General features: G+C 32.5%; 2 protein-coding genes across 2 annotated transcripts in view; both read left to right on the top strand.

Moving 5' to 3' along the window:
* LOC131956122 (uncharacterized) overlaps positions 1 to 974 on the top strand; it is a 36,965-nt gene extending 35,991 nt beyond the window's left edge. The window contains exon 16 of the mRNA XM_059320546.1: positions 954 to 974. Within this exon, the coding sequence (XP_059176529.1) occupies positions 954 to 974 (21 nt within the window). The remainder of the gene's footprint in view (positions 1 to 953) is intronic.
* Positions 975 to 3,169: 2,195 nt separating this feature from the next.
* On the top strand, positions 3,170 to 17,425 carry LOC131956126 (uncharacterized). The gene is made up of 11 exons (XM_059320549.1): positions 3,170 to 3,191; positions 4,534 to 4,663; positions 5,083 to 5,160; positions 6,199 to 6,408; positions 7,614 to 7,769; positions 9,129 to 9,194; positions 12,288 to 12,479; positions 13,613 to 13,720; positions 15,282 to 15,440; positions 16,441 to 16,528; positions 17,320 to 17,425. Exons 4-11 carry the CDS (start codon positions 6,231 to 6,233, stop codon positions 17,423 to 17,425), a joined length of 1,053 nt encoding a protein of 350 aa, XP_059176532.1. The 5' UTR covers positions 3,170 to 3,191; positions 4,534 to 4,663; positions 5,083 to 5,160; positions 6,199 to 6,230.
* The last annotated feature ends 742 nt before the right edge of the window (positions 17,426 to 18,167 follow it).

Raw genomic sequence — 18,167 nt, 5'->3', positions numbered from 1 at the left:
AATTTATAAAAGACGCATGTAAATTAATAAAGTACTAATAATATTCCGCACTATTAGGCACATTTTATTGGGCGTTCACTGGTGTGCTATTATTTTTTTTTACAAGATTTAATTCTATTTTTAAAAGTTTTATTATTTAAAATGGATTAAAATTCATGTCTATATCCCGAGTTCACATCCCCAGTTTTTTATATAAGAATATTCGAAGAAGTTTAAGGGAGATTACTCCCGGTTTATTTTAAAGCGAATCACTTCAGTGCATGACGCAATGTTTAGTCTTTGTTCTTAGTTTGTATAGATTAATAAGTGTTTTTTTCCCATCCGAGTAAGTGATTCATCTCATTAATATCTTTAAAGAAAATGTTGTTGATATTTTCACTTTGAATATCTACTTTCATTGTCCCAGAGGCCTATAACTAGAGTACTATTTCAGATAGATAAATAAAATTTCATATGTAAGTAAAGGATCTAATTTTCTGCCTTCCGTGAATTTTTGAGTAAGTTATATTGAACGGAAGTAGTAATTTTTGCTATTTCCGATTTCTCAAAAAACGCATGTGAATCGATAAAGTACTAATAATAATCCGCACTATTTTACACTTTTTGTGTTGCGTTCACTTGGTGTGCAATCTTTTTTCTACGAGATTTTACTCTATTTTAAAACGTTAAGTAATTGAAAATGGATTAAATTATGTCTATATCCCTAGTTGCTATCCCCTGTTTTTTTATATAAGAATATTCGAGAAAGTTAAGGGAGATCACTCCCGGTTTTTTTTCTACATAATAATGTATGCATGTTGAAATTCATCACATATTGCATATTTTAAAACATTTATTTACAGTGATATATATATATATATATATATATATATATATATATATATATATATATATATATATATATATATATATATTATTTTTTATTTTTATACGTGTTTTTGTTTTTAACTCAGATATTTCTGTTTGTCGTGTAATTCTAGATGTACTTCCAGAATTATCAATCTAGGCCAAACCAACATTTTTAATTTAGTTTATCGGTAGATCAAAATCAATTCTTGAATTACAAATGTTAATTATACAACCTATTAAAAATTGATGGAACCTAATGCAAGCAACAGACATATATACTTTTAAAGTTATTGCCGAAAGAAAATAAAGCTTCATAAATCATTGAAGTTTTTAAATTGCATCTATGTAAGACGCTAATTTTGACTGCATACAAAGTTAAAGAAATTCAACTTTGATTGTATAATTAAAGGTGTACTTCTAAATTGCTATTTTTTGTGTTCATGCATTTACTTTAAACAGAATTTTTTTTTTCATGAGTAAAAATTTCAAAATTCTAGAGTTATTGCATATTTTCTTTTCTATTTACTGTGACAAATAAATATATTTAAATGTATTTAAATATACAAACTTGTAAATAGATTGGGTCATTTTAGTAGAGTATAAAGAGATAGATAATCCGATAACACTGAAAGTGTTACCCCGCTACTATTTTATAAGAATATGCGTGTTAAATTAAGGGAGATGATTCCAGCTTTGTTTATGTTTGTATTAATATTTTTATTTGTTTATTAGAATTTAAAAAATACTATTTTTTTATGAACAGCTTTGAAAATGGCCGCTTTGCGTTTATTTAAACACGAAGTATTTGATGAAAAAGAAATTAAGGAACTTGCATCAACATGTAATATTTCAAGAAATACTTTATATTACTATCCTGGACAGGACGTTCCTCAACTGGCATTACCGACGCAATGTTATGGTAATATTTAAAACTGTACGCAAACACACATCAAACACACTCTACACATACATTTTTTTTACACATATACGGATAGCGGGCGGACGGACCCTTGGGAAATGAGACATATAGTAAAACAAAATTAGAGTTGATCGTCAGATTGTTATATTCTTAAAGCATTTATTATCTAAATGAATGATTAAAAAAATAATGTAGATTGTTTTGTAAAACAAATTACATATTTCAAACTAACCATTTTTAATGAACGTAACGTGAAGTAAACAAAGTCAAAGAAAATGTATCTCCCTTCACAACAATTCAAAATAAAAAGTTTACAAATTACTTTACTTTGTTTTTTATTGCAAGTTACTTACCTTGATAGATCACACATTTTTACTTCCCTTTAAAAACAACAGTACATGGGTGGGGGGGGGGCTGGAATACTTTTTATTAGTTTGTTTTAGTGTCGGAAATATAATTTATATAATTAACATGGATTGGTAAAGTGCTAAGAAGGAGAAAATAAATTTATATCTTTAAATATACAATAATACACAATTATTTAAATTACTATAAGGAAAAGCGTGTTCCCCTTCTCGCTTCCCCCCCCCCCCCCCACTTCTCTATAGAGGAGTTTTAAGTGCCCAAATTCGAAGATTAAAAGGGGGTAAGGGTGTACTATGTTTGGAATTAGTTTTGTGACGAAGGCTGTTCCCCCTCACTGCCGAATGTTCCAAGGCTTTAATGAGATACAGACGTACACATATGTGTTGATTCTGAGGAGTTGCTGAGCTTCCGTGTACGTTATTTTTCTTCTTTTATCAATAATACGCATAAAATAATGGTGACAATTTGAAATAAGATGATGTGATGGTGAAACGAAGGGGATGTGATGGTGATATGAAAGTGATGTGATGGTGATATGAAGGTAACTGTTAAAGCAAGATTATCTTTGAGTGTTCGGTCCATTGTTTCTGGCAGCTCGTATTGCCAGACATCATTGGATGATTCCATTGTTTGAGTGTTGAGGAATCTTGAACACTTGCTATATTATCTGATGCTACAATCGTAGCTTAGCAGTTATAAATGGTGTTTTTCGTACACATACCCACACTCGCAAACCTATTTTTCAGTTAAAAATAAGCAGTACGTTTAGGAGAATATGTACCATAATGTAACATGTACACTTTACTTCTCTATTGGTAACTAATTGACTTTACAATGAATTAGAACTAAATAGGAAATATTTTAAAAGTTTCTAGCTTTTGTACGACCACAACATGTAACGGACACGGCAGCTGTAGAAGTCTAAGGGATGGCTACATTTGTCAGTGTTGGGACAACTGGTCAAGTGTCAACTGTCAGGTAATACACGCTCTAGTAATATCTTAGGCACTGCTACAAATATCAGTGATGGGACCACTGGTCAGGTGTCAACTGTCAGGTAAAATGCGTTGTAGAAATTTTTTTTTTCGTTTAACTACTTAATTTGTAAACGAGTCTTCAATCCATTACTGCATGCTTAAAACTTTATTATATGATATATTTTTTTTATTTTTATTTTTATTTTATACTTTTATTTTCCAATTTAAAACATATACAGTAACATTCCACGCCGTTTGGGTGGATATTTACAAGATAGTTACATTGGTGTACAGAGTATAGAAAATAAATAGCGAAATATGTAAATGAATACAAAATATATTATTTGACATCCGCTTTTTCTATTGAAGCAATATGTTGAAGAAAATCACTATACTATAATATTACAAATAAGGAACACAGAATATTTAACTCGTGAAAACATTATTGCAGTGAATTTAGGTATTTGTTTAAACTTAATAAAAGCTTAGACTAGAATCAGAAGTAACGGGTCTTTTCAAATGAAAGATCTAATACATCTCTTTTTTACTTGGACATCAGTTGCAAGTTTTCGGTCGTCTGTCGTCCACTATATTTTAATATTCGGTAAAACATAAAAATAAACGGTAAATAATTTAAATAAACCGGAAGTGATCTCCCCTAAACGTTCTCGAATATTCTGATATAACACTACAAGAAATGGCATTTTGGGTTATTGAAATGATTTTAAATCCATTTTTAATTACTTAATTTAAAAAAAAATAGAACAAAATCTCGTAGAAAAAAGAATTGCGCATCAAGTGGTCGCCAAACAATATGTGTATTTAGTGCGGAATATTATTAGTACTTTATATATTCACATGCGTTTTTTTTTAGAAATCGGAAATGACTCATAATTTGAAAGAAGCTAGCGAATTAGATCTTTTACTTACATATGAAATTTTATTTATCACAATATAGGCTTTGAAAAATTGAAAGTATAATACGTTCCACTTCCGGTTACCAGAAATCGCTGAAAAGTTGAAACAACTAAAAATTTGATACAATACTTATATATGAAATTTCATCAACTTAGCTGTTACGGTACTCAAGTTACCGTTTTCACAGACACAGATACACAAACATGCACAAACATACATACATACATACATACATACACACAATGACATATGGACAAAATTGCAAAGCTATGTGTTTCCGACTCAGGGAGGTGTAAAACGTCGAGATTTGTAAAAAAAACCTCGATTATTTTTTTGCACGATTACAATACTTTCTCTATACTTCGTATACGGAGAAGTAAAAAATAAACAACAACAACAAATACTGGAGTATTATGTCAACAATTTGTTTATGATATTTCCTGTTCGGATAAAATATTATCAGCTAAACTACTTGTAATTATATGAGTGTTACCACTTCAACAGGATGAACCAAATTATTGTAAAGGCCATCAATGCGCCTCTGGTTCTACGTGTATCAACAACGTAGCTTCAAGGAATTACACGTGCTCGTGTGCTCAAGGCTTTTCTGGAAGGTTGTGTGGCCAATCTGAGAGTGAGTTGGTTTTTTTTTTTCGTTTTAATTTTTTTTCATTTTAACACTCGGTGTTTTATATATAAACATATCATTTTATATGTGATGGTTTTCAATTATACAACTAATTTTTATATGTTACGACATTGCATTATATTTCTTAAAATTGGATAGATTATGTGCCTATTATTTTTTTAAAATCATATTTTTCCTTCATTATAATTTTATAAATTTCATACTAACAACCGGAGTCCATGAAAAAATTCATTAGATCAATTAGCATAGCAGTCAAAAGCTATGGATAAAATAATGTTTTTAATGCCTTAATTTGTTTCAAATGGCAACAAGTATTAATTTGAAAAAAAAAGCGATATTAAAAACCTACCATAACTTATTTCTTATTCTGGATTCAAAGCAGTTGAAACTGAAATTTTTTTCAGGTCTTACTACATACAATGAAAACCAAGGATGCTGTTTTGTTTCCCTTTTTACAGAAGAAAGTTGTTCTTGTCTGCACAGTAAGCACCACTATAATCCCCAATCGCCGATTTCAATAACTAAATAATTTCATTATAATTTCATTAGCAATAAAATTAAAAAAAAATATTTTTATTAAATTTTGTCGCGACGCGGCGTAATGGTAATGTTGAACCACGAATTCTCGATTTCTATTATTTTTGACTGAGGGAAAATAGTTCGTGGTGTTGGCCTGGGTAAATAAAGTGTTGGTGTCCATCCAGTCATTGAATTGTGAAACTGACTTTGTACTACAGGCTTTTATTTTACTTTATTGTTAATGTTTTTTTCTGTCGTCAGGGGCGAGAACTACTTACGTCAATTTGTTTTGTTAAACTTTGCACTGATTGTAAATTAAAATAAATCTAATAAAAATAACTGATTAACCTTTATGTTTAGGTTAAGATAATATTATTGTGAACGAATTGTAACGTTGCCAATACATTAGGATACGTTTAGATTTTGTAACTGCATTACGGTTCTTTAGAACGACAACATATGTATAATGAGATTTTGATTTGTAAGGAATATTTGCTTTTCACAATTCGAGAGTAAAACTAAAAAGACATTTGCATTATTGCATTATAGAATGTGTTGATTGGTGAAACTGAATGAACACAATTTTCATTTATTTTCATTATGGTTATGTTGTTCTTGTAATGGCCAGCCCGGGGCATGGCCGGAACGGATAGTAAAAAATAAAAACGATAATAAGCACATGCTTTTATTTATAGTTGAAAAGTAGAAAGTAAAATGAATTTCTTAAATATATAAAAGTGTACATAAAAGTGTAGTTTTAACATAACTATTTAACATATTAAGACCAACTTTTCTGTATATAAATAAATATATATATATATATATATATATATATATATATATATATATATATATATATATATATATATATATATATATATATATATATATATATATATATATGTGTGTGTGTGTGTGTGTGTGTGTGTGTGTGTACGCCTGTACATGTGTGTATTTTTCCGTTGTTTTTTATGCTTAATTTAAAAAAAATACTCCTCCAGAGTGTGAAGCCCTACAAACTGATTCTATCAATATGGACAATGTGACATGTACCACGGACAGAGACATGGATACCATGGTATGTAAGATCAACTGTAGGCCGGGCTACATGCTTGACCGTGATGTCCAACTCATCTGTGGTCTTATAACTGATTACACATGGTCACACGTCACGAAACACAACCCGTTGGGCTGGCTTCCTGAATGTGTGGGTGAGTGGGTTTCACAATGTTTGGTAAGTGTTTTGGTCTAGTGTGCTTATCTTTTATTGTGTGAGTGTGTGTGTTTGGCAGTGTGAGGGTGAGGGCTTTTGACAGTCTGTGGTAAGTGTAACATTGTGTAAGTGAGTGTGTTTCAAAGTTTTGGGGTTCGTCTTTATACATAGCGTGCTGTTATGTGTTCTAGCAATTAGCTGGTATTTCATGTCTGTTACTCATCGTTTGATTTACTTTATTTACCGATAGTTTATTTTACAGAAGATTGTGCCGTGTTTTTTTTAATGTGTTCTTTTATATTACTTAATTACTTCTTTCAACTTAAATAAAAATCATAACACATGTAAGAAGCTTTATTTACAGATCAATATTAGATGTTTTTAAAGGTTAAGACTTAGTGTACAGCTACACAGTGCTAAGGTTTTTGTCTTTATGTTTGTTCTTACTTGTAAATTTGGAAGCACAAATAAGTATTACACGTCAACATGAAGTATGCAATACGGCTCGTTGACTCTGATTCCATCTTTTACAGTTGTTTTTTCCGGATGGGTTACTGTCCCTGGGTCTTAAATCTTAGACTTCTCGGTTTTGCAGCCACACGTTTTACAACATAATACTCACACGATTTGTATCAATTTGTGAGGGCTTTCTTCTTCTTCTTCTTCTTCTTCTTCTTCGTTCTTAATTATAAGTGTTGAGGCGGATCGAGATTTATCTGCCAGTGGGTTTTATCGAGACTTTGTTCGAATTTATCAACCATGAGCTTTTGGCCGACTCGACCACGCCTCCAACAATTAAGCGTTACGTGTCAACTGGTTATGCGCCATTGAGGCCATTGACTCCGATTTCAGCCTGCTTTTCTTTTTGGATTTGCTTCTATAGCCTTTGTCCAACCAAGAACAAACTACAAGGCAGCAGTTGTTTAATTTTGGAGTGGCTGTCCGCAGCTAACGAGCCTCATCTGCCCGAGGGTTCGAACTCGAGACTTTTCGGTTTAGCAACCATGAGCTTTACCGACTCGACCACGCCGACCCCCTGTGAGGGTTTTCAGATAGTGACATCAAAGTGAATTGAGAAAGATAAAGCCTCGCATATTACAAGACATGTTATTCTCTCTAACAGGATGTATTGTATCAAAAGACAATATTATTTTTTATAAATATATACATTACATTACCACTTTCGCTTTCGTTATTAACCAGATGCTTCGTCTGTGACGTTGAGAACTTTCAAAATGGAAGTCAGGATGAAAACAAGAAACATAACTCTTGTAAAAGCAGCTATACAACGAAATACCCACAAACTAATATTTGAAAAATGCCGCTACTGCACGAAAGAGGTTTCCATTATGAATGAAGGTTAATATCATAATGTCTACATATTTACTTTCTCGTATATACGAAGTATAGAGAAAGTATTGTAATCGTGCACAAAAATCACTTGAAATTTTAACAATTTTCACCGTATTACACCTCAGTCCTTAATTACATCCGAAGTATAGAGGACTTATTTTAATCGGGCAAAAATTATCAATCCAGATTTATCAAAATTAAGAGGGTTTTATGCGTAATCCAGTCTGAAAAACTGGACTTGGCAATTCTGTCCGTATGTCTGTGTGTCTCTGTGTGTGTGTGTGTGTGTGTGTGTGTAAACACGATAACTTGAGTACCGTTACAGCTAGGTTGATGAAATTTCATATATAAGTATTTTATCAAAATCGTAGATCCGTATCAACTTTAGAGCGATTTCCGATAACCGGAAGTGGTACTTTTCCTACTTTGAAATTTTCAAAAGCCTATAACTTGAGTACTATTTCAGATAGAAATTTCACATGTTAGTAAAAGATCTAATTCTCTACCTTCTGTTAAATTTTGAGTCATTTCCATTGACCGGAAGTAGTAATTTACGCTACTTCCGAATTCTCAAAAAACTAATGTAAATTTCTAAAGTACTAATAATATTGCGCACTATTATGCACTGTTTTATTTAGCGTTCACTTGGTGTGCAATTCTTTTGTCTACGAGATTTTATTCTATTTTTAAAACTTTAAGTATTTAAAATGGATAAAAATCATGTCTATAGCCCGAGTTCCCATCCCCTGTTATTTTATATAAAAATCGAGAAAGTTTAGGGGAAATCGCTCAAAAGTTGATACGGATCTACGATTTTGATAAAATACATATATATTAAATTTCATCAACCTAGCTGTAACGGTACTCAAGTTATCGTGTTTATACACACACACACAGACATACGGACAAGATTGCAAAAAAATTTTTTCCGTATCAGTGAGGTGTAAAAAATCGATTACAAGACTTTCTCTATACTTCGTATGTACGAGAAAGTAAAAATATAATTAATACATTATGAATTTATTGAATGCATTTTTAGCTGTATGATAAACGCGTTTTGATCATTGTATTGAATTAAAAAAATGTATTATAAATATTCAATGTTATTATTTTAGTCTTCAAGATGAATGATTTAATTAAATTAACGCTTTTGGAATTAGGTATTTTTATATTTGCATTCTAAAGTCTATATTACATCGAGCAGTTTTATTTTTTACGACCAAGGTTTGGTCACATTTAAGGTTAGGGATCGATTTAAATATTAAATTAGAGGTGCATTATGATTGAAATAGGAGTGTAGTAATCACAAAATGGCAATATCCAATCAGAAATTCCGGGATAATAGATGTATTTCATTTATTGTAGAGCCCCTTGTTGTGAGCATTGCTGTGTCTGCCACCTCGCCAAACATTCTGTCAAGTACAGCAACAGGTACGTGTGTGTGTATTTGTGTATCTATGTGTGTGTGTGTGTGTGCGTGTGTGTATGTGTGTGTGCGTGTATGTGTATGTGTAAGTGTGTATGTGTCTCTAATCAAACGACACTCGATGATGCTCATTTGATACAGTGTGTTTGTAATGGCGATTGTACCTGAATATTTTCTTATTTGTGATGGCACAAAGTCGTGTTATTTATAAATATGAGGCGGTGGATTAGAGGGATATTCTTTGGTTTGTTTACGTTTATGAACCTTTTAATGGGTTCTTAACTCGTTGTATTATTCTTCATAGATTTGATTTGCTATTGTTTACTTTGAATTCAAATCCATTAGCAAAAGAAATAAGTCTTTTTTTAGTTTTTCTTGCATCTCAAACAGACTACTAGTTAGTAGAATTTTTAGTATCTATCTGATCCCTCTTGCTTCATCAGTAGTTTGTGGCGTCGGCCAGTCAAATACAAGGTATAAATGCGGTGGGTACAGAAGACGTTATTGTTTGACTCCCACGATAACCTTATCCGTGATATAGTTACCGCATATAACTCTGTATTGAAACAGTTCATATAATCTAAATCTATAATAGGCCACGTTCACACCTCTCTCTCTCTCTCTCTCTGTCTGTCCGCAAAATATTTTCGCCGGACATCACAACAGAATCTACAGCGATATATCGAGAATTTTTTCAGACTTTTGTTGAAAATAATATGTTAGATGTTTTAAATGTATAACCACAATTTTATTTAAAGAAGAAAAAAAAAAAAAGGCGTATTCGAATATAGAGAAACAGTATTATTTATGCAACCGGAAAAGTGTATAAACTTGGGACAAGAACGCATTTAACAATGACGTCGCTTATTGTTTACACTAAAACAAGAGCACGAAACTGATGACGTCATCTTCCGAGTTTAGAATTTTAAAAAATGAACTATTTCATTCAAATATGATTTAGAGCTATGTACGCTATGAAATGTAGACTACACAATACGATATTCTCGGCCTAAACTTTAAAAAAATATATTATCTATTTGGACTAGATCTAGATCTACGCAAAAACTACACTTAGACGCTACGTCGCCGGTGCCGGTTGGCCTAAAGGTCTACGATGAGGGGGTCAAAAGAGACCTCGACTGCCCGCGCATTATATGAGCTATAAATCGAAAAAAAAATTATCCACGTAGGAACCTCTTCATAACTTCTGAGGTCGTAGACCGACCCTCGGGCGAATTAATTAAGCATTCAAATTCTCAATGTTTTTGAAAGCCTAAGCGAAGCTGGGCAGCATGCCTAGTTTTTTAGATTGCGTTGATTATTTTCTCAAAAACCTTTTCATAAGCAAATAAAATACTTTAAAAAAACTTTTTAAAAAACCACGTTTTTCTTGTGGACTAAAAAGTAGAAAATAACTATTTACATACATTTGATGACAAAAAACGTGGGTACGTTCACCATCAAATTTCCCGACCCATCTGCCCGACCCACGTTTTTTGTCATCAAATGTATGTAAATAGTTATTTTCTACTTTTTAGTCCACAAGAAAAACGTGGTTTTTTTTAAAGTTTTTTTTAAGTATTTTATTTTCTCCTTTTTAGTCCGTTGCTACACATGAAAAACGTGGTTTTTAAACAGTTTTTTATATAGTTTATTTTCTACTTTATCTAATCACTTGATTAAGTATGACTTGACTAAGTGTTTTTAAATACACGGACTAAAAAAATCTTGAGCGACCGATACGCTTTAAACAGAGAAAGGGTGTAATTTACTGGCGTGGAGATCTACTCACGAATCACGTGATCAAATCTCCCATAAACAAACAAATAAACGCGAAGCTGAGTTAAGGAAAAACGTGTTTATGTGTATTTTAGCATGCCCAGCGTACCAACCGTGTCACCGTTAACAATGTGTTACTGTGTCCGTTCTCCTTTTTAGTCCGTTGCTACACATAAAAAACGTGGTTTTTTAAAAAGTTTTTTTTTAAGTATTTTATTTTCTCCTTTTTAGTCCGTTGCTACACATGAAAAACGTGGTTTTTAAAAAAGTGTTTATAAATACACGGACTAAAAATCTTGCGCGACCAGGATTCGAACCTGGGTTGTCGCGGCCACAACGCGAAGTACTAACCACTATACGCTCACATCGATTGGGGCCGAAGTAACTGTGTCAATAGGCCTCCAGTCTTGTCGGTATCTTTAGAAATCATGTCCTCAATTTTATGGTCCTTGGGGCGTAATTAAATTAAGCTAATTACGCTCACTAATTGCTAGTTTTTATGATTGCATCTGAAATTGTTAGGCGAAAGTAGCATGCATGCCAAATTTCAGGTCTCTAGAGCAATCAGAAGTGGGCTAATTTTCGATGTCAATTTTAACAACAAACATCCAAACAACCAAACAAACAAACAAACGCGAAGCTGAGTTAAGAAAAACGTTTTAAAAATAATGCACACTGGGGCCTGTTCAATTTATAATTTCGATGTAGGATGTTTCAGAGAGAAAATTTTTGATGACACTGTAGAATGCTCTTGCACAATGTTTGACTGGTGAGTGGTCTAGAGGGCCAGTTTTTAAACAATTTTTTTAAATTCACTTTTTGGCAGTTTGACTATTAGACAAGTTTTCCATTCATCAGGGGCTTTTACATTGCCCGATACATCTTGCAAAAATTAACTTATGTTTTTGGTGTATCTGTGGTTTCTCCTTTATGAATTCCTGCACTTATATTCTCTGCTTCATACGCCATTTTTAAAAGTTCTGTTTTGTATAGACGCTCGCACTCCTGTTTTGTTTCGTCCAGTATTCATATCTATATTTTTTGCTTGTCATATGACAAAATAACAGTAAAATGATTGGATTTCTGCCCTAACAAATACGCAAGTCTGAAATAAAAATAAATTTAAAATAAATTCCACACTTAATGGATTTGATTACCCACCAGCACCACTGAAGCTACAAACTCTTCAATTATTTTATTGGCCTTAAATTTGCACACTGATATGATCTTCCATTCCAGGTTATTTCTAACATTAATAATATTAAACAAATTACATTTCCTGTACAGAAAATTATTTATGAGGATATATGTCTTTATAGATGAAGAAACAAGGACAGTTATTCAAAGGATGAAAGAATTTGATGACGTCTCCTCCCTGCTGTACCTCAAATCAAGCGAGATTTTCATTACTAACATTGACAATAAGATCGTGGAAGTAGTCCTTTCAACTCTTGACACATCAGTCAGCCATATTTGTCCAGTTGGGACCAAGTTTTATCATGAAGTTTGCGGTAAGTACAGCCATGTTATTTAAGGACAAAAAGCAAAGGAAAACATACAAATTAACATATACATTGGTACCATGACATACCAAGGACCGAGATATGAGATTTCTAAGGTAAGAGCAGTAGAACGAAATATATTTTGCTTTGAGTTGCGAGCAAAACTTTAGATACATGGAAATGGATCTGCGGGTTCCAAAATTCGTGAAAAGAAACGCCCTAAAATAGACGCACTTGCTTGTGCATCGCAGCTATTTTCCGCAACATTCTGTAAGAAAACAAGAAACAAACCCCTTTAACTAGTTTTGTTTTAAACGGCCTGCACATATGAGTGAGTAAAGGTTGGCAAAAAAAGGCAAAGACCAGTGAAAAGAAATCATGAAAATTAAGCGAATGTAATACTAAAGTATCAAGAAGCATTTGAGTTCACTTGTATTCAGTTGATTTTTAGATGAGTTCCATTAAGGTTAGAGATGAAGTACAGCATTACGATTATACGAGTAAGTAAATTAAAGTAACCAAAACAGCTTAACTGTGTAGAGTGTGAATGAACGAAGTAGTATTGCTTCTCCCTACTCTACACATCAAAACAGTATCTACAGCATCAAGCTCAGCCCGGCTTATTTCCAAATAATCTACACCTTATGAAGACAGATTATTGCTTTATATTCTTTTTCGCAATGCTGTTTACTACACTTGTTATTTATGAATATATTTTTTAATTAAAATGCATATTTAAAGCAAGGGGTGGTATTTTTGAGCTTGAACGGTTACAAGGAATTGATTTGAGATAAGATCAATTCGACATTCAAGCAATGCTAAAACAAATTAAATTAGCATCACGAGGTACCACTGTAGGCCTATAGCCTACACACATAAAATTAATACAACACAATACTCTCTAACAACAATAACAACAACGTTTTCCAGTTTATGAAATAATTTGTATAAAAGTCTTTGAAAAGTTCTATACTGTTTTTCAAGCTTGGCTAAAATTAAACAATAACATCTGATAAAATGTTAAGAGAAACAGCGGCTTTCTTTCGTTGTTTTAATTGGTTCATTTTTAAATGTAATTTGCCCGTTTCTTAATATTTGTAAAGCCCCATTTGACAATAAAATATTTACTCTCTGTCTGCCAGTGAGCTGTGGACGAGGCACGTATTGGGAAAATGGAGAATGTAAGCTCTGCCCCATTGGTTACTACCAGCCCAGCTTGAGGAGAAGCTGTTGTTACCTGTGTCCAGTTGGTAAGCTCTTGTTGGTCACTTCCCACTACTTTCATATCTCATCCACTGCTAGGCTCAGGGGAAAAGAAATGTAGGCTCCTGATTTTCTATTTCAGAAGTTTGGTTTTAGTTAATTTGCGCGTATATGTGATTTAGATATTTTAGCAGAAATCGTATATTTAAAATTAAGTTTAACCATCTTAAAAACTAGAATCCCCATTTAGAAAAATATATGTAAATAAATCGGAAGTGATCTCTCCTGAACTTTCTCGAATATTCTTATAACAATACGGGGGATGTCAACTCTGAAAATAGACATGATTTTAAATCCATTTTTAATTACTAAAAGTTTTTAAAATAGAATAGAATCTCGAAAAAAAAAATAGCGCATTAAATAAATGGCAAACAATTTGTGTATAATAGTGCGGAATATTACTAGTACTTTAAAATTCATATTCGGGTTGTTTTTTTGTTTTTTGTTTTGCGAAAGCGGAAATCGCGTTCATTACTCCTCTGCTCAACGGAAATTACTCAAAATTTGACAAAGTGCGTAGAATTAAATTTTTTATTTACATGTAAAATGTCACATATCTATCAGAAACAGTACTCAAGCTATAGGCTTTGAAAAATTGAAAGTAGAATAAGTTCCTTATCCGGTTACCGAAAATAACTGAAAAGTTGAATCAAAACTACAAATTTTATATAATACTTATAAATGAAATATTCATCAATCTAGCTGTAACGGTACACAAGTTACTGTGTTCACAGACAAACTTTCTCGAATATTCTTATAACACTTTGGGGGATGACAATTCGGGATATAGACATGATTTTTAATCCATTGTTAATTACTTAAACTTTTAAAATAGAATAGAATCTCGTAGAAATAAAAATAATGGCGCACCAAGTGAATGTCAAACAATATGTGTATAATAGTGCGGACTATTATTAGTACTCTATACATTCATATGCTTTTTTAAGAAAACTAGAAATAGCGTACATTACTACTTTCGTTAAAGGAAATTACTCAAAGTTTGAGAGAAAGTAGTAAATTAGATCATTTACTTCTGTATGAAATTCCATTCATATTTCTTAAAAAGTTCTTAAGTTATAGGCTTTTGAAAAATTGAAGGTAGAATAAGCTCCACTTCCGATTGCCGGAAATCGCTGAAAGTTCATACAGAACTACACATTTGATATAATACTTGTATATAAAATTTCGTCAACCTAGTTGTAACAGTACTGAAGTTATCGTGTTTACAGACATACACACATACATATACATATACGCCAAAAATAAATCTGCCTTTATAATTTTTGCCCGATTAAAATAAGTCCCATGTACTCGGTATATTTTGAAGTAATGAGGTTAAAATTATGAAAACTGTCAAAATTGTATGTGATTTTTGTGCACGATTACAATACTTCCTCAATACTCTGTATACAAGAGAGTAAAAAATCAATGATAACTTTAAACCGAGTTAAGCATAAACGCACAACCAATTATTAGAGTAAATTAGCCAATACAAATTTTGTTGTATTTGATTCCCGTATATATTACACATAAAAAATGTTACCACAGGCAAAAGTACGGCAGGGCTTGGGGCTCGATCCAAGTTATACTGTATTGCCGAGCCTCAAAGTCTTTACCCCTGGGAACTGGGCTATTGGAATGATGACGATGACAAAAATGTAACGGCAGTGACAATTGTTGGCGTTTGTCCCGATGCAGAACCTGATGGTAAATATCGATACACACTTAAAAGTTGTGATGTAAAACTAATTGTGTTTGGCATATTCGGGAGGGAGGATGTATGATAGCTAACTCCCAAAATCCCTGGGAACAACAACCCATGTATGAGAGAAAACTCTGAAATCAAACAACTGCTGCATTGTAGTTGTTGGTGGACAAAGGCTTTGGAAGCACTTCCAGAAAGAAATGTAATGCTTATTTCTGTTGGAGGAAATCCACTTTTGATACTGGAATTATAAACGAAGGAAACAAAAAACTAAACGAGTCTTTAGTCAAAACCAGCTTTTTCTTTGAGGTTAGTCAAAAAGTAGCGTATATATGTTGGTGGGCAAAACTTTTTTATTTTTATTTTCGGTTAGATAAACGGTTAGTGGTTACGGGTTTTTGAATAAAATTTCATCTGGCCTTCGCGTCTTAAACAAGACAATTTTGACCTCCCTCGTCTAATTTCAGAACTCCCTCAAGACAATTTAGGCCGCCCCCAACACATTCAAAAAATCTCGATTAAAAATGTCGATCTTCCATTACTCCCTCTCTGTAAATCCAACGCAACTTTCTCTAGTGGCGCATATACTTGCATAACGGAGGCTTTACGTTACCTACCCATACCTCCTTTCTAATACGTCCTTTTAGACTGGTATTTTCTGCATACCCTTTAAGTGTAGATAAAGATTATGATCTTGACAATGTATTTTCAGTTTATAAATAAATATATATTTTTTTATTGCAAACTCATTTATTCGCAAAAAAAGCGACAAGAAATAAAAAGTTTTCGTAGTTAAATTATTCAAAGTTTAAGGGCTATAGAATAGCAAATAGAGGTTTCGATTTCACTCTGCAAGTACTCGTCCTGTAAGGTAACATCAAATACCTTATTATTCTTGTTTTTTTTTTTACAGGCTAGCTAATTGTATACTACACATTTTCATACTTGTTCATATTTTAAGCTAATTGAAAAAATAGAAATAATACCTTCATTTTTCATCAGCAGAAGAAGGAAACTTAAAAATAATTACCATCGTGGCTTTCCTTTTAGTCCTGGCTATTATATGTGCTGCTGTTTTATGTGCATTAAGGTATGGTCTAGATCTTTCTATAAAATAAAGCTATTTTTAATAGTTTAAAATTTTTTTAGTTTTAATTTATTTAGTTTAAATTTTTTTTTTCAAACAAACAAACACACACATGCACTCATACAAACACTCATTCAAACACCACTCCTCTACCAATCTGATAGACACAGACACATAGTCCATGTAGTCTACATACATATACACATACACACACAGGTATATACATATATTTCAAAGGCGTATACAGTTTTTCGGGCTAGGGGGAGCGGCGCGTCGAGAAAAAGACGATATGTATACATATATATATATATATATATATATATATATATATATATATATATATATATATATATATATATATTAATATATATATTAATATATATATATATTTTTTTTTTTCTTTAATATTTGTCTTTTGAGTTGTCGTTTACGAATTTTTACACCATTCATGCGATCGTTGTGAAACTAGGAAACTGATGAGAAAAATTTATGTGATTAAAAAAATGTAAATTTTTAAGGGGCGTTCGTGTGAGGTTTGGCGACCAGTGTTCTCCACCGGCTATTTTAGCACCTTGACTCCATTAATTGGTCTGCTTGCAAAATAAACAATGCAAACATGTTGTTTTTTTAAATAAAAAATGAGAAGTAACATCTAATTTATAATTATCGCTACATGTTTGATTAATCAGATACAAACAGTGACATGCTTAAAAACCACACAAGTTTTCCACACAAGTGCAAGTGGTGTGTGGGGGTAGCATGCAATGATTTATTGTTTACTTTTTTATGACCAGACTCCGTTCCAAGCCCCAACCACCAAAGCCGGAAAAAGTCCCAGAAGCTGTAACTGCTGCCATTGAGAGCTGGGTCCCGTCGACGTCGGGTGAATCTACGATCTAAGTTATGTAGCACAACCAAGTCCTAGGGTCTGAAGTCTAAGTAATATAGCAAAACTACGTCATATGACCTGATGTTTGAGTGGTAGAAGCGCGTCATACGAATGTATGTTTAAGTAATGTTGACAACCATGTCATTTGATCTAATTTTAATAACGTCTTAGTATATCATGTCTAAGTCATGTGGTCCAATCAAGTCCTAAAATATCATGTCTAAGTCATGTAGTCCAATCACGCCCTAATATATCATGTCTAAGTCATGTAGACCATTCACGCGCTAATATATCATGTCAAGTCATGTAGTCCAATCATGCCCTAATATATCATGTCTAAGTCATGTAGTCCAATCACGCCCTAATATATCATGTTTAAGTCATGTAGTCCAATCACGCCCTAATATGTCATGTCTAAGTCATTTAGTCCAATCATGCCCTAATATATCATGTCTAAGTCATGTAGTCCAATCACGCACTAATATATCATGTCTAAGTCATGTAGTCCAATCACGCACTAATATATCATGTCTAAGTCATATAGTCCAACCACGCCCTTGTATAATCTTGTCTATGTCCAACAAGTCCTAGTATCTATTTTCAAAGGTTCTCAAACCTTTTCAGTTGGCGACGCGCCTTTTTATGTTTTTAAAACTACCTGCGACATCCTCCCCTCTCTCCCTTCAAATTTAAGGTGGAATAAAGAAAATACAACGACGAAAATATTGTGTTTAGTGTTATTTTATTTTTCAT

This window comes from Physella acuta, unplaced genomic scaffold (genome assembly GCF_028476545.2).
Source record: "Physella acuta isolate Inbredline_101_S28 unplaced genomic scaffold, ASM2847654v3 ptg001129l, whole genome shotgun sequence".
Classification (NCBI taxonomy): domain Eukaryota; kingdom Metazoa; phylum Mollusca; class Gastropoda; family Physidae; genus Physella; species Physella acuta.
Note: the sequence above shows the minus strand (reverse complement) of the source record. Positions and strands in the feature narration are given on the sequence as shown.

Excerpts from the sequence above, each read along its gene's own strand:
- LOC131956126 (XM_059320549.1), top strand. The coding sequence starts at position 6,231 with ATGGACAATGTGACATGTACCACGGACAGAGACATGGATACCATGGTA. Across the intron at positions 7,770-9,128 it reads GGTTTCCATTATGAATGAAG|AGCCCCTTGTTGTGAGCATT; the intron begins GTTAATATCATA and ends CATTTATTGTAG. Across the intron at positions 16,529-17,319 it reads GCTGTTTTATGTGCATTAAG|ACTCCGTTCCAAGCCCCAAC; the intron begins GTATGGTCTAGA and ends TTTTATGACCAG.